At 33.0% G+C, this 17,444-nt stretch overlaps 1 protein-coding gene across 4 annotated transcripts in view; it reads right to left on the bottom strand.

Moving 5' to 3' along the window:
• Positions 1 to 454: 454 nt before the first annotated feature.
• The window catches only part of CEP120 (centrosomal protein 120), a 40,147-nt gene continuing 23,157 nt past the window's right edge, over positions 455 to 17,444 (bottom strand). For 2 of the 4 annotated variants that reach the window (XM_082783520.1, XM_082783521.1), the window contains exons 16-20: positions 16,577 to 16,738; positions 13,527 to 13,649; positions 11,973 to 12,071; positions 3,184 to 3,329; positions 456 to 2,531 (exon numbers count right to left, since the gene is read on the bottom strand). In XM_082783520.1, coding sequence (XP_082639646.1) covers positions 2,291 to 2,531; positions 3,184 to 3,329; positions 11,973 to 12,071; positions 13,527 to 13,649; positions 16,577 to 16,738 — 771 coding nt within the window. In that variant the 3' untranslated portion in view covers positions 456 to 2,290. Of the gene's footprint in view, positions 2,532 to 3,183; positions 3,403 to 11,972; positions 12,072 to 13,526; positions 13,650 to 16,576; positions 16,739 to 17,444 lie in introns of those variants that run through there. The other 2 variants (XM_082783523.1, XM_082783522.1) reach the window with 2 other exon arrangements.

Genomic DNA, 17,444 nt, shown 5'->3' with positions numbered 1-17,444 from the left:
GGATGACTAATAGCTGTATAACCAAAAAAAATCTAAATTTAAAACTTAGAAAACTCATTCTTCTAATCCTGATCTTACTGATCTTTCAAGGGACAAAGTGGACCCAAACAGCTTTAAATAGCATGCTTATAAATATATTTTAAAAGATAAAGTGATGTAATAAGTATTTTACTAAATACTCTGATTTTTATTAAGTACTCTGATTTACTAGAAAAGCTACAATTATTTATTAAAAAAAAACAAAAACAAACAAAAAAAACTTACAGCAGCATGACTGCTGTTTTCTTTACAAGCCATGAAAAAGATTATTAGAAATTCATAAATGAAATTAACTTTGAAAATCAACTTCGCAACTTTATGGCTTCAAACACTAAAGACTGACTTATTATCTATATTAATAAACAAAGTTTTTGTTCAAATACATAGTTGAAAAAAACACAAAATCATTAATAATAAAAATCTGAGTTTTATTTAATAACGTAACACCTGAAAAGTCATAGAATATCGGTTCAAAATATATCCAATTATGAAAATTGTTAGTAAACAATCTTTAAGATCTTTAAGTCTAACACACCCCCCAGTGTTTCAAAAAGAAACTGCACTTCTACCACAAGCAAGCATTTGAAGAATGTCTTGAGCAAGTCTTTCTGTCAATATATAAACCCTCCTGATTCATTTACAATAATTGCATATGATCATGCATCATTGATAAAACAACAAAAAACCATAAAACTACATGTTATGAATTGTACTGGATTTATGAAGACATTACTTGTTTTACTGGTAGGATCTTTTTAAACACGCTAATTTGAAAAAAATAGTAGTGTGCAAGGCAATACAAAAGCATTTCTTAAGAAGTCTGACACTGATAACGAGTAATTCCTTATAGAATCTGATATCCGAGTTAATATGGCTAGTTTAAAACTTTATAGGCCCTTAATAACAATTTATTTAGCAGGAGAGAAGCCCATGGTAGGGAGGAAAAGAAAAAACACAAAGTCAGATGCAATGTTAAGTCTATTTTCTATATAATTCATACCATGCAAAACAGGAAGGCAATACATATACAGACATGTCTATAGATGTTCACAGATTTTATGTAATTTTGTTTTTTGCATGGGATTTGTTATGCTTTAGATGAACAAAGATATCTAAGACTTGTTCAATACTCAGAAACATTGTACCAACAAGACAGACAAAAATCCCCATTGAAAAGACAGTGTTGTATGTTTATATAATTAACTATATCCACATGAATGATTTTAAAATAACTGACATGGAATGAAGTTTGGGAAAAAAAAAAAAAAACACAGCTATTTCAACTGATTATACACATACTAACATTTCTCGTTGAATTCTGTTGTGGCATTCAGCACCTTGAGGTTATCTTTTTCATACTTCAGTCAAGTACTACATAAAATTTAAGTGGCAATAAGACAACATGCATTGAAATATATGTTAAGGAATCATAAAATTACCAGGTCTTGATTAAGGAAAAAATCTTTACTTAGACAAGCTTTCTTATGCAAGTGTTCGACCTTTGAGGTACTAATTCAGTGAATTTATATATCTTTTGTTTTAAGGGATGAATATAATGCATTTTTATTCCTGAACCAGGGCTTTACCGTCCTGTCTTCACCCTTACAGGCGTATGTGCAAAACTGCTAGGACAAAGGGACTTTTATTCTGTACAATTCATACTAGTTACTTAATATTTCAATCAGTTTCATAAGGTTTGAGTTTTCTTCTCCATTTAAAACCTTGACTCTTGAAAGAGTATTAACTACAGAACTTGCTATCTTAACTACAGTTACCAAAGCAAAGGTTGATTGCCTTGTGATTTAATAGAAAGTGACATTTTGGGTCAGAATTAAGAATTCTATCAGGGAAAATAGCTAATGTAATTTTTTCCTACAATAGTTGAAGAATCCTTTTTACAAAAATTTAAATAAGTTATGACAGTATTGACCAAAAAGCTTAGAATAATTATTAAAAATATTAAAAACAAACCTAGGCACGGTGGTACAAAGAGGTAGAAAACATTTCAGAGGAAAATACACAAGATAAATATATTCACATATATATGTGTATAAAAACATTACAAACCAGCTATTCCCTGTAAAACTCACAATTGTGCTTAACATCATAAATTGCAAATATTTACCTTGACTTCAAAAATAGCTAAAATTGTGCAAAATTTAAGCATGACTATACATTTTTGCAGAAGGTGGTTTAAAAATCTGTTAGTCTGTTCAAGTTTAGTCTCTTTTTAACAGTTTTTTGTACACTTTTATCTAGTGGTATTCCTTTTTGCCATAGCTTCTCTGATTTGACGATCAAGTTCACTTACAATATGGTCTTCATGATTATAGACGCCTGTTCTCAACAAGGTATCCCTCTCTTCTATCAGACGAGAGAGATAATCATCCATGTTCTCATTTAATTTTCTAGAATGAGGACTATCCACTCTACCAGCAGAATTATCTCTAACATCTTGCAATTGCTTTCTCTCTTCTTCTTGTTGCTTTAGCCTGGCATTAATAAAATGGAAGGTAAGAGGATGACTGTTAAAAACTGCTTCGATTTTCAGATGAAATAATACATTAATTGAAGTAGTTAGTAAAATAAAGGAATCGGTAACAAATTCTCTGTTGTAAAATTAAGGGAAAACTATAAATGAAAGACAACATAATAGCTACAATTTGACAACTTTTTTTTTTTTTTTTTTTAAACTGCATACATAATATGTAGTAATTGCTACCAAAGCTCATATTTTGATAGTGCAAATACCACTCAAGCTACGAGGCTTCAGTGTACAGAATCACTGCAGACAGCCATTGGACACTACACAGACTTAGAATTTTAATGTATTCAAAATATTGATAGTTTTTTTTTTGTTTTGTTTTTTTTTAAACTCCCTTAAAATGCCTAGAACTGAAGATTCAAAAGAGAAAGAAGAAAAGATGCCTAGTGTCATACACCTATGTTAGCTTAAAAAACAATGCGGCCTTACACATAGATTTTCTATAATACAGTACTGCTGAATTTTATAGATGTGCCATCTTTACCGAAGGGACACTAAAATGTGTTCTTTTACTAGACTGATAGCCAATTATAGTCTTGATTTAACTGAACCTTCTCTTATTCTGAGGCAGGAAGGGAGTCTTACAAGTGTTTTAATACCTGTTAAGTTCATTTCTGATATCCTCCAGCTCTTGTCGGTCTGTTTTCCCCAGCTCTTTTTCTTCTGCTGCCAAATAGCGCAACCTCATGTGCTCCAGCTCTTTTTGCTGCTTTTTAAGGTGAGCCATTGCACTTTCTTGTTCACGCTTATGGGTGAAAGGACAAAAACGTAACTTGGTTGACAAGTCAAAGTGCTAATTATAGTGACACAAGCAAAACCTCAGGAATGAAATCACAACAGTTAGGTCTCTAGTAGAAGTAGAAAGATGTTAAACAGGATGTCTTTAGCTGTGATAGTCACTGGGCTTGCAGCATTATAGATACTAAAAACTGCAGTAAACCTATCCATGCTGGAGCAGCTGTGGCTCAGTCACAGATATGTTTGCATTAGTGAAAGAACAGAGGAACAAACCTTCACAAATATTCGGTTAAGCTTGTTTACATAAAAGTTATTTGTGAAATTGCTGAAGATATTATATAGCAAAACAGTCTCAGTATTACAAGTTACATTTTTTTTTTTTTTTTATAACTTAGTAATGTGATATATATAGATTATACCATGTATGACAAAATGGTAAGTAGCTGTATAAAATCCCAATATTGGCCCCCATAAGGCATAGTATCAAAGCTTAAAGACTTGCTGAAGTTGCAATTCATGTTTAAGATTAAGCCTTGAACTCCTAAAATTCTGGTGACTGGTGAGATTTCCTTTTAGAGTTTTCCAGCTCTATGCAATGCCTTAGGTAACTTATTCAGGGGATTTAATCCAACTAATCTTTCTAAAGGTTCTTAGTTACTTGGTTCTAAGTTTACTTTTTGTTTTAGTGCCTTGTATAGAGCCACAAAACTAGAATTGTAGCCCACTTCCACTCTGACATTGAAGTGTCTGAATGACAAGCATGTTCCTTTCTCTGCATGTCATTTTCCGTATGACCTCCTGTGCTAACTCAACAAAATCAGTCTTACACTCAATGAAACAGAAAGCCTGAGGGAAAGTGGCATTTTTTCTTGTAGTTAGAAAAACAAAGTAGGAGGTTACACAAACATCCTGGATGTAGACATACTGTGAAGTGTGAGCTTACCTTTGTAATTTTGACATCACTTTCATCTGAAATATTTGATCGTTAATACAATGTTTTATATTTATTACAGCAGTAAAAAAACACAACTGCTTTATACGCATGAATATATTCATTATACAGCCAACCTAATAATTTCTGGAGGAATCCAATCCTTGATTTCATCCAAGCAGTTTTCTGAATCTCAGTCCCAAGCATATTAAGCACTCCCTTGTTATCATTAAGTAATAAAATTCAAATTTCACAAGGAATTGATATAAACAAAAGCTCTAATTGGTCATTTTTATGTGAGCAGCCAATGTGATACAGAAGCACTTGTACAAGATTACATGCAATCATAGCACCCGACTACAAAATATTTTAATAGTAAATCCAGTATACCATTCAGCAAATTAAATGCTACTACTTCAGTGAGACAGACCAAAATGACTGCAGAACAATTTGCTAAGGGGATACATAATAAAAAAAACAGAAGCAGGAATCCTGCCAAGAGTCTACAGCCGATAGATGGCTAAATTGTATTTAAAAAAAAAAAAAAAAAAAAAAAAGCACTTCCTCCCTCATTAAGAGTTCATTACAATTACAAAAGAACATTATTTACAAAAGAACATTACCATGTGAGAAGCATTTTTTTTCTGTGGTACACGTTTGAAGAGCAGGCTCAAATTGAAGTAAAATAGGTTTAAGTAAAATAGGTTTTAGAATACGAACCAACAAATATGTAAAGCAAATTGTAAGAAATCACTATAGCCAACTGATATTTATTCAAGAGTTCTAAGGAAATCCAAACACAGTTGAAGGGAAACTGGAGGTGTAATCCATTACTAAAACTGGTGTTGACACCCCAAGAACAACTACCCTCCATCACCCCCAACACCCTTCCTCCCCCCCATTTTTTTTTTTTTTTTTTTTTAAATAGAATGGAATAAAACTACTCCTTCCTCCTGCTCTGAGGCACTTGGACTAATGGCGATCTACCACTAAGACTTATTTCCACAGTGAATAAATTGGTTTATGAAGAAATTGGTTGAAACTGCAACTAAAACAAAACTAGCAGGATGCGTGGATATAGTAGGAAAAATGAATCCAGTTTTCGTAGAAAAGTCACACTTCCACTTCTCTTAAGACACAAAAACAAAATAACAACAAGCAACCCACAAAACTAATCTGTCACCAAGGAAGTCCTCTCACTCTCTCAGATTACTCAGGTTAAGTAAGACCAGAGTGAGGACAGGACTTGATCATTTCCACAGCAGGTAGAAGGTGGCAGTGGTATGCACAAGAACCTGATCTTCAATATACTTGGTGATATGGCTGCCTTGTTTACAGATTATTCTCTGGTTTCCAAATATCTGGATAGGCAACAGATTCCAGGCAATAAAGCTAAATTTCAAGTATACAGTGGGCTAAGAGTGATATAAATGCTAAATGCCAGCAGTAAAATTAAATGCTGATTGTTATGTATGCTCAAATAGGTTGTACTGCAACTTCAGTTTTTATAACAACTAATTTACAGAATATAGACAGCATATCTGATTACCCTGATTGTGTGATGTATAGAAATACGAGAACAGATCAATATTTACTTGAAGACCATCGTTGTTCTTGGTGCTTTCACTAGTTCCAAGTTCAAGTGTAACCCTTTTCAAAATGGAACAAATTAACATATAGCCAGCCCCATTTCAGAAAAAAAGTGTTCAGATTATATGGTCAGTTTTGTGCTTTCCTTTAGGGATTAGAATAAATAAAACAATGTAGAGTTTTAATGTAAAATTCTACTCAAAATTATATTTAATCTCAGGAGAAGAATTGTTGCATTGTACATGTAGATAAAGCCTAGAAATTTCTATTTGTCTGTCTCTTTAGGTAAAGAATCTAGTAACTTGGTCTGCTGACCTGCTACTTTTCTTGATTGGACAGTAAGTCTGAAGAAACTTGTTCTATATGATCCTGTTGTAAATGCGGTATAGACTGCATAAACAAAATTCAAATGCAGAAGACAACTGTGTTGGCCTGAGAATAGAAATTTCCTTACAAATTGATACTTTACTATCTTGAGGCAGAAAATGTCAATGACCCAGGCCTTTATATTGTTCAGCACCATGTTCTTGGTGGCAGACCGACAGCAAAGTGTTTTAAAGTCTGAAAGAAGTACATTCTCTGAAGATTAACAGAAAGTCCTAAACTCATTCAGGCATATGACAGAAAATTCACAATCCTTTGACTGAGCAGAAGGAATCCCATTTGGTGTTTTCATCCTTTCTGCCCTCACTGAACTACCTAGTTTCAGAACAGTAAGTTTTTTGATGAAAAAACATACTTAGTGATATTTAGTAACACCAAAAAAAGGGGAAAATTAAAGAATGTGAAAGCCCAAAAGATGCAAGAACAAAAACCCTTCCTGAAGAAACTTTTGTTCAGTTTGTGTTCCTTTTCATGCTTGGAAAAGTGTTCAAGAAAATAAAAATCAATGTTCCTAGTGAGCATGTTCATTGCTCAAGATATCCCTAGATTTGGTGGGACGTAAGGGTGAATAAAGAGTGCTACATTTCCTACTTTATGGAGAAAAGGAGAAAACTCTTATCAGTGTATTTTGCCTCCAAAGACAACACTGCATAAGACTTCCTTTCAGAAAAGTGCAGTTTGATGTTCAATGTGGTTACTAATACAATTATGATATAGATATGACAAATATTCCATGTAATTTCCTTGTTTGGGAGTGATGAGAGAAACTATGAGATTAATTTTAGCCCTGTATCAGTGAAAAACAATTTCTGTAGCATTTTAAGAGGTACAGATTACCCTGAACAATATGACCTTTAACTAGAAAATACTACTTTATTAAAAAAAGTGTTTTCTGAGGCAAGATTTCCCTAGCACTTAGCATAAGACTAGAAACTCAGAAAAATACATGAAAGCAAGTGACAAGAGATTTTGCAGTTTCATTTATGATGGATCCTGTGTGTAATGTGAATGTTACACACTTCATATTGTAAGGCTTTGAAATGTATTTTCCAAAATTCATCTTTGACTCCTTTAAGTCTGACAGAAGTTTTAGAGTGAGTAACAGCAAACTTTTTTTGTATGATGCTTAGAACAGCAATAGAAACTTATTTCTTAATAATTCATCAATACAGGAAGATTGCAAAAAACTTAGAACACTTGTTTGATAAAAAGTGAAGTATGCTTATTTTGGATTAATTTGCTTTATTCTGATATGTTCAGAGACAGATAAGACTTGTTACAGTGGGAGAAAAAGAAGTATTTCTTATTCATCACAGAGGTGACTGGTACTACTTTATAAGAGATACTCAGGCTCTAAAATCCCCTTTTTTCCCCAATCACAATTTAATGATGCATAAGCACTGCTTATTTTTAAACCAGAGAAGGAACTCTACTTCACAATAGTACTTAAAATTTACCAGAATTTACTGTGCAATCTTCAAAAAGAAATATTAATAAAACAATAGTAACGTGAAGTCCAGCATTTCTAGCCTCATGTGTAACATTTTCATTCTATTCTGTGTATGCTGAAGTTTAATGACAAGGATATAATTGAATACAAAGTATCCTTAATTGTTCCTCAGGGCACATAAGCGTATACATACACACACAATTCACGCTGTGAAGGCTTTTTGTGATAGGTCTTATTATTTCACAGAGAATATGCTCCTACAATATATCCTCCAATAAGGTACATTTTAGATTTATTCCCAACTTCTTACTGTACCCCTGTCGAGCTGTTTGAAGCCTGAATAAGAACCCCTAGATTTTTAAACAACTTCTAGAAACTTGAAGATTGCTTTTTAAGATTTCAGGTAAGGGTCCACTCCAGAATTATTAGCTGCTGGACTAAAAGCAGCTATGTGGATAGAATGTAAGACCCACTAGAAACTCTAAACACTCTGGTCTTGCATTACCTCCTTACTATCAACACCCACCATCCCACAGCAAGGCAATAACAGATGATCAAGAAGACTATCTGCAAATTACTTTTAATTTTTACCATCTGGATATTATTATTGTAATACACCTAGTTGGCACAGGTACCTTTTCCTCCATTACCTTCTCAGCACTGTCAGTCATGCTATCCCCTTTTGCTTTTTTTTTTTTTTTTTAAAAAAAAAAAAAAAAAGAGGGGGAAAAAGGAAACTTTTCAATATTCCTTTTCCTTATTAATATGATGTTTTGCCATCTTTCTCTTACATACCCCAAACAAAGCCAAGCCAAACAATACCTTTAAGACCCATGCTAGTTATCAGATTATTTAATTCTATATCTTACTGCCTTCTTTCATCGGTTTGCATCTCTAATGTAGTACTTGAGAGCAAGAATATTGTTTTAGGAGTTTGCATGGTGGGACCTTCAATCATGTTTTGAAGCCTATGGTACTAGAGAAATAATCAGCATTAAATAAAAATTAGCCACTATTAAGAAAACAAAAATTTCAATTACAATCAGATTGTAAAAGAACCCCTCTGTGCCGCCAGGTGCTCTAGTTAAGAGGCTCTTCAATCAAGGAAGCACAATCTTTATTTTGCCATAGCTGCCTATAAATCCAAAAGGGAGATGTAAACATACATACACTAGACTAAACAATGGCTAAATAGCGGCCACTATTCACTCTCCCACTCACACATACCATGCAAGTCTGTGGGAAAACTTACGATTGAAGCTAAGGAACTCAAGTAAAGTTTTCTGAAAATAACCCAGAGCTGACAAGTCAGTAGGAGGGCCTGGATGGTTTCAAGACACAGTTTTTAACCAAGACTTGGACCTCCAACTGCTTTTTTTTTTTTCCTTTTTTTTTTTTTTTTTTTTTTTTAAAAAAAAAAAAGTCAAAGATTTATAACCCATCCTTGGCTAAATTACTTATAAATTAATCAAATTAATTACTGAGTGGATAAGCAGGAGGCCGGACAAGATAGAGTAAATGTCAACCAGCCAGCAAGATCTATGTTGTTTTAAATAAATGCATCAGTGTTAGTTTGAGCAGATCTGTAGGACACAAAAACAATAAAGACTTCATTAAAAAATATTTTTCCCAGAACACTGAATGATGTATGTATGTACACTTTGAGATAGTTTGGTTTTCTAGATTATCAGACTATCATCTGCTGAAAATGAAATTCCTGCTAGCTTTGGTATTTGTTTTAAAATATGTTTCTTGCACTCCATTTAGTACCTGAGATATCCACAACATCGTGTGAGTGGTTTGATTATTTTCAGTAATAATGCTCACATATATAGAACTACACACGTCTTGTTTGTGTAGGTTCAGACTTTCCTTGGCAGTAAGCTTTAGAAGTCAGCTTTTGAAACCCCTGGAAATAACAAAACCTACCAGGATAGGCACAACTATGTAGATAACAAAGTTTTTGTCTTTCTAAAGGTGAATAGGGATATAAGTGAAGTACTTATATATAGTTGCAAAAAGTACGAGGGACTAAACAAGACTTCACCAGAATGTGACCCAGCTTACTATTTTCACTCAGCTTTACGAACTGTGTTTAAATTCAATTAACTTCTGTGCTTTGTTAGGCACAGGTGATATACACGTGCCCTCATTTGCTCAGATCTTCTTTTGTTTTCACCAGCACTGTGTTTTTAAACATTCAAATTACTAGACATGGAGAATTCAGAGCATGTTCTATTAACAGTCCCATAATTTTCTAAGTTATGTAGTGCATATCTCATTCTGTAAAATATAAAGCCATCACAGATGTGTGCTAACAACTAGTCCCAAAGTAAAAGGAAACTTTTTAATTAAGGAAACATTGACTTTTATGGTTGCAAATCAGAAGAGCATTTTACTAAATGCTTAGCCTGTAGATTATGCTTCTTTAATTCACAAATTGACTGTACTAGGTCACCTTTGAGTAATGGAAATCTCTGTTTAAACATTTTTTTGGCAATGGGCACAAAGCATTAGATCTCATTTCCAAGACTTACCAGCTGGGTTTTGTCATTAACATTTATTAACAATCTAAGATATGGCTTTCAGCGTCTAATCCTCACTACACAAATGTTTTGTATAGTTCTCTAGAGAGCTTTGGTGTGACAAATTACTGGCACAGATTACAGCCCTGTGGCTATTCACCAGAGGCAATGCAAAATTAACATGGTACTAATCCAATTTAAACAAGAAATTGGTCAAACTATGTGCAATTGCACAAATCATCTGAACTAAAGCAGATCTAGAATTCTTGAAGCAACACTTTCCAAATTTATATTTAAAACACAGTAAATGTTTTTTGATCAGCTCTGCTTTAACTTTTACTTGGCTTTTTAAAGTCACTTAAATCCTTTATCAATAGACCAAGTATAAGATGAAACACGGGAGTATAAAAACACAAGAAACCACTTTTAAAGGGTTTGTTCTGTCCTACAAAAGCCTTAAGTAGCATAATTTACTGTATATGCCAACTTATTTTATAGGTCAGACTTTCATCAAGGGGGGTCAGCTGAAACCATCTACATATGTTATTAAATTCAGATCATCAGGTCTGTGATGAAATTCATAATAAGAATTTGATGATGATATACTCTGTGTTAATCTGGCAACTAACAGTATTTTCCTTTATTCTACAGGGAAGTTTTAAATTTGGCATTAAGAAAAAATAACTAGGATATTTCATGGCTGCTGAAGAAATCTTCATCAGAAAGATGAAATTTATGAGATTTATGTTCTTCCTTCTATCATATTTGCCAAGCACAGCGTGTCAGAAATTAGAGGAAAATTTCTCTTTTTATCAGTAGGCAAAAAGGAAATTTGAAGACAGATAACGTTTAGTTTTTAATAGTGATTGAAAACAGCTAACATACTGAATAAAGAGGATTAAAAAAGCAACAATCAATTAGAAAATGGAGGGTTTAGTTTTTACTTTCCAGAAATAAAAAAACAACAGGAATGAAGCCTGCTTAATTATAATCCTTAAGAAGTACCTTCCTACTTCACAAGAAGTGTGAAGATAAGTAATAAATACCTTTTACTAAAATTATGAAGGCTTAGGTCTGTGTCAGTGTTTGTTCACCAACCTGGATTAGTGATTTATTAATTTGTCACTGACAATCGAAATGCTTGCCACTCTTACATATACTGCTTAGTTAAAGTTTACTGCAATAAGTGAAAGATGCAATGACAAAAGTCAAAAGTCATTCAATGCGTTCAGTACATTCACTGCATTGGTTTCAGGGATTAGGATTTCCGATACCACGAGCAAAGTTTCATTTTAAATTTCACTTTTCTTCTGCAAATTTACTTCATGCTACAGCATTCAGCAAGTCTTAAGCCCTTGTTTCAATTTTTGGTTTTAATCTCTACTCTTTATTCATTTTACAATTAAAAAACAGTTAGGAATGTTACTGACCAAAATAGTCAGGATGGTCAAAGCACGTTCTCTGAAAGTGCTGACTGAGCTTTACCAGGAATGAGATTAATTAACGTTTTTTTTTTGAGCCACACCTGCTTTCAGCTAAACCAGCTTTCTTTGTTGACCTGAGCTGTATTCTTCCCTGAATTTAAAGGAAAACTCTATTCTACTATTCAGCTATTCTACTAACTTCTGCAAAAATCTCCGAGCTTGAATTTTACAGACAAACAAAACACTAAAACAATGAAACAGCCAGTAATTAACAGTAACTGTAGATAGCTTCCAACACTGCATGAACTGTGTTGTCTCATATGATGAAAGAAGAAAACATGTATACCTGTTTTAACCTTGCAAGTTCTTTCAAAGCTTTTGCCCACTGCTGTTTGTAGTGGAGCTTTGACTTGGTAGCTGACTCCAACTTTCTTTCAAGTTCAACCTAAAAGCAATTAAAACCATATCAGCTGAAGCAATAACAGCAGTAACAATCACTGAAAGATGTATATATACAAAGGGTCTGGTTTAAGAAAAGTGTTTATGTAGCGTAACATACAACATCATCTAAAGCTGTTATATAATGTAACATAAATATTATGGCACATGAACATTTTCTTGTTTAAAATATAGCTTTATTTTTATTGGATAGCTGTCTATACAAAAGGAAAAGATTAGTTATTAGCACTAAATCTACTGATGTAACCTTTTAAATTTAAGATTCTCAAATTAGTAACCTCCCCTCTCCACCCCCACCCTCCCATGCTCTCTTTTTTAAATAAGATTATAAACTCTAATTTAGCAGGAATGCTGATGGACAAATCTTGCCTTTAAAAAGGTGTATACTTTTTTTTCCCCTTTTCTGGAGCTGATGGAAGATATTACATTCTTTCTTCTGAAATGCACCTCTGTTCTAACCATTCTTTAAAATATATGTATACGTTTTTGGTATCTCTGGTTTTACAGTCTAAACAATAAATCTTAAAAACGTGTTATGCAATTTACCCCAAAACGTGTTATGCAATTTACCAAAAAATATTCATTGCATTGTGCAAAAAATATTCCAGTACTAAAAGGCATATGAAAATAGGTGTGAAGTACACAACATGGTTACCTGAAAAAATGAAGCATTTCAATCAAAAAAATCTGAGACAGTATTTTTTAAATCGGACAAGAACTATTTAGCACTAGATTTGTGAAGATTTTTTTTTTTTTTTTTAAGTTAAAAATAAGCCTAACAATATTTTAGTTAGGAATTTAAAAAGTCTGTACAGGCAAATATTTTGAATTACCTGCTTGCATTATTAAAAGCTATTTAACCATACAGTAATATCCAGACTAGCTATACACTATATAACTGAGTGCACTTTGTGCAAAAAAAGCATGGTATAATTTTTTCAGAATAATCTATTTTATTCAGACCTCTCAGTAATTCTGGGCATAATTAAAACCACAGATAATGGGCATCTGAAGTAGAGTATCCTCTACTGAAGGCATGTGCAGCATATGAAGAAATCAACTTGTGATAGTAATTCCATTCCACTGATAAGTAATCAACCTCTTTTCAGGAATACTTAAAGAGAAACACACAGTCTCAATCAACCCTCAGAAGAAACTCTTCTTAAACTTTATGAACAGAAAGCTTAGAGTCCCAAGTACAAATCATGGCACTAATAATGCATTTGACCTATATATGGTCAGTTTTTCCTGCCTTAGCCTCGCCACAGCTTCCTCTACAGAAATAAGGCCACTGTTGGCTTTCATTGTGTGTGAATATTTAGTTTGGAGACATTGTTGGAAAAAGTAAAACAAAATGGACAAGACAGCCAGGTTCATGCAAGATTATTCTACATCTCCCTCACCAAGGAATTGTGACAGTTTTTAATGACTAATAAGATACCTTTTCTACAGTGAGGAGATTTATTTCCGACTGTAGCTGGATTTCTGGTTTACTACTTTGCTGTTCTTTGTATTGCTGGAACTCCTTCTCCAAGATTTTATGCTTATTTTCTGCTTCATAAAGCTACATTAAAACAGATACATTAAAATAGATATAAAACAGATATTGAGAGTTACATATTCATAATTAATAATTTCTTGATGATGTCATACAGCAATGTTTTAATAAGGAAAAGTTTAAAGATGATTTTTGCTTGTACTGGAAAAGAAGAAAAGCAGTCTCTCCTCATACAAAGCAGAAAGATTTATAAACACTTCTGTTCACATTTCTAAAATGGACTTGCAAAAGAAATACAGAAAACAAAACTATTTAGACTTACACACAACTTTTAAAGAATGCCAGTGTTATCTGCTGTATTAAGTTTTATTACTGACACACTTCCACAGGCATAACTTGTTTAGGAATGTCTGGGAGAGGAAATACCTAATACTTTATACAGCCAAATAGTAATTTAAGAGGCTGAAACAAAGACTTCAGTAACTAATGACTCAACACATGTACCTCTGTCCTCACTATTTCCAGAGTTTCACAAAGATACCATAACTGAGCTTTGATTTTCATCTTAAAACTGGTAATTTGAAAGATGTACATGTATGATTGTACTACTATATATGATTGTATTACTTTGCTACAAAAAACACTGTAAGTTAAACACTTAATAGCTACTTTTTTCATTATACGGTATTAATAACATTGAGAAAACATCTAATATGAGAGTTTTAATGATAGAATAATATAACAGTAGAAGAATAAAGGTTACTCAATTAGAAAGCCCTTAATACACCTGACATAAGTGATACTTTCCTCCACAGAATTGATGATAACAACTTGTTTCATCTTTAACTAGTTAATGCAAATGTTTCCTTAATTGTATTTAAGTTTAGAATAGTGGGTGAAAATGCTTCAGAAAATTTCTTTGTTTAAAAGCTTTCTTTTATTAGTAGATCAATGTTTTAGTTCTGATCTCCTAATTGAGTCACCTCAATAATTCTTCCACAAGAAATTTCTGCATTTTCTATAGAATTTATTTTTATAGAACTTATGTAAGAATGCAAAGATGCCTTATAAGAAAACCATACAAAAACATAGTTCACTGCAGTTATTTTTCCACAGAAAGAGATGATAGACTAGTTTGACAGATATAGTATTGCTTCTTGACAATATTTTTACCAATTTCTTTTTAAAACATAGGCATATGACATCAATGATAAGAACAGCAGCCAGTTTTGTTAGCTGTGAAAAATACAAGCTATCCCTAGAACTTCCACATCAATGTTTAATTAGTTTGTTTCTGAAAATGCTTTAAAAATAATGGAATTTCTCATGAGACCTCAGACTACAAACTGTTAAGCTAGTGCACAAACCATACAAAAGCACAACTTGTCTGTTCAGAGAATAAAAGTGATATTCTTCAAAATGCATGGTTCAGAAACTAATCTCTTGTAGGGCTCATCTTCAAACGAGTTAAACATTCAGAAACCTCTACAGATCTTCATATGTGAAAATCGTGTAAATACACATAGCTTTCAAACTAAAGGGTAAGGGATGAATTAGAGTATATGCCTTAGAATTCTTCCACTTTACTCCAGAATATTCTTTGTTAAAAGACAAAACAAAACCCCATAATCTGAAAAGGTAGGATGATAACACCATCAGAGCTGGTAGAAATACGAAAATTCTGCCTGTGTACATTAAAAACTGAGTTATCCCACAGTGAAGGACAAACCATCCTAACTCCTCAACAAAACAAGGGGGTTTGATGTCTCATGTAGACTAAGTGAACAACTACATCTCATACTGAAGCACAAAGGGAGATGCAAAATAGTAGGAATGGCACAAAAAGGGAACTAGGACGATCAGTTAGAGAGCATAACTTTACGACAAGGGAAGACAAGACACAAAGATGCTCATATTTGGAAAACGAACATGACAGACTTATGAAATCATGAATAGCATGTAACACAGGCACTTAAGGATTATTCATTCATATTAAGCAAGAAGCTTTAAATGAACATGGGATTGTTTGTTTTTTTTTTTTTTTAAATAGCACAGAACTGCAGAACTCACTGACACAGGATGTTGCAATTCTAAAAGTAAAACTTTTTTAAACAGGGATCAGATGAGTTAATGAATACTTTCACTGATGGCTAGTAAAAATGAAATGCAGCCTCTCAGTCAGATTATATGTAACTCAATGGTAACCCTAGTTGTAGCAAAAGACTGTATTTTCTACTTGTCCTTCTTATTTTTTACACCTCAAAATCCAGCCATTGCTTCAACAAACTGTTGGTCTGATACAGTATATCTGTTTTTAAAAACACCAAAGCAGGTACCTCCCATACATAAACTAAGTACTTAAGTAAGAAAAATACTTAAGTATATTAGATCTTAGTAATAGTTAAGTTTCTAAATATTGTAACTGCTTCAGAAAAGGCTGGTAGTAACTTGAAGTTTCATAGAATTCTTTAACAGCCAACAAAAAAAATAATTAGGCAAGTCTTGCCATTAATGCAAAAGATAGCATACAGGACAACAGAACATAGCATAAGTTTTCCCAGTTTAATTAAAGTTCCATTATCAAAACAGAAGAACATAACATCAAGGTAATTTCCTCACCCCCCAAAGATGGCAAAGTAATTTTTTTTGCAATGGAATCATAAAACAAACTTCAAAGTCAAGCTTCCTAGATATTCTCATATATGTTAATTGTTAACAATTTATTAAAGTTACAGAATTGTACACTGCAGTTCTACAAACATACGCTTGTAATCACAGTTTGATTTTCAGCATTTACAAAATGAAATTATAACCACTGCATTGCCAACTGGCCCTATTATGAAGCAAGATTGACAGAGGTGGATCCAGCATGTAGCTCACTGAACAACTGGAGATGAAATATTTTCCAAGTTGCCTCAATATCATTGCTCAACTTAACATCCTTACTTAAAATAATATAAAACTTAAATGATAGAGACTAAACATTTAAATACCTGCTGCTGTAGGCGAAGCTTGTCTTCTTCCATCTGTTTGATTTTTGACCTTTCTAGCTCAATTTGGTGAGCACATTCTTCTCTTGCACGTCGCACAGAATCCTGTAACTCCTGCTTATTTCGTTCATGCTCTGCTTGCAACTCCTTCTTTACTCTTTGAAGCTTAAGAATGAGACAGCTACATCAATTCATACATTCAGAATCTTTATTTTAAGAGTCTCTTAAAGCTGTTACTATTCATTCATGACAAAAGTTATATATTTTAGAAATTAAGCACTAGAAATTGCATTGTTACCTACATATTTGATATACCCCCTTTTGTTGGCTTTCAGATTAACTAATCATCTTCAAATTCATATATTTGGCCTACAAGTATATTGTTACTTGACTACTAAAAACAGGGATATTTTTGTCTCTAATTACTTTCTAAACCACATTACAAACAGAATTTAGTTTCCTACTAAAATTAAAAATTAAAATCTCTTCACTACAGAAAACATTAAATTACTCCTACAGCCAAGAAAATGTATTTTGTTCAGTAGGATCTCACTCTTCAAAATGAGTACAGTGAAAGGATTTCATATTGAGCTTAACAGGAAAACCATCCTTGACATGTTTGAACTTTTCAGGAAGATGTTACTAGCCTACTTACATAGCCTAGCCATAAATGTTACTAGCCTACTTAGCATACTAGCCTACTTACTCCTCCACATCGACCATTTTGTCCCCTCAAAATGTAATCATGAACTCTCTATCATTTTGTCTAGATGCCTGTGGAATCCACAGATTTTTGTTATCTCTAAACCATTGAGTTAGAATCTCACTACATTTAGAACAAGTTTTGAGACAAACGTGTATGAGAATCAAA

This window comes from Aythya marila (genome assembly GCF_965140915.1).
Source record: "Aythya marila genome assembly, chromosome: Z".
In the NCBI taxonomy this organism is placed as follows: Eukaryota; Metazoa; Chordata; class Aves; order Anseriformes; family Anatidae; genus Aythya; species Aythya marila.
This window is presented reverse-complemented; position numbering and strand designations above follow the sequence as displayed.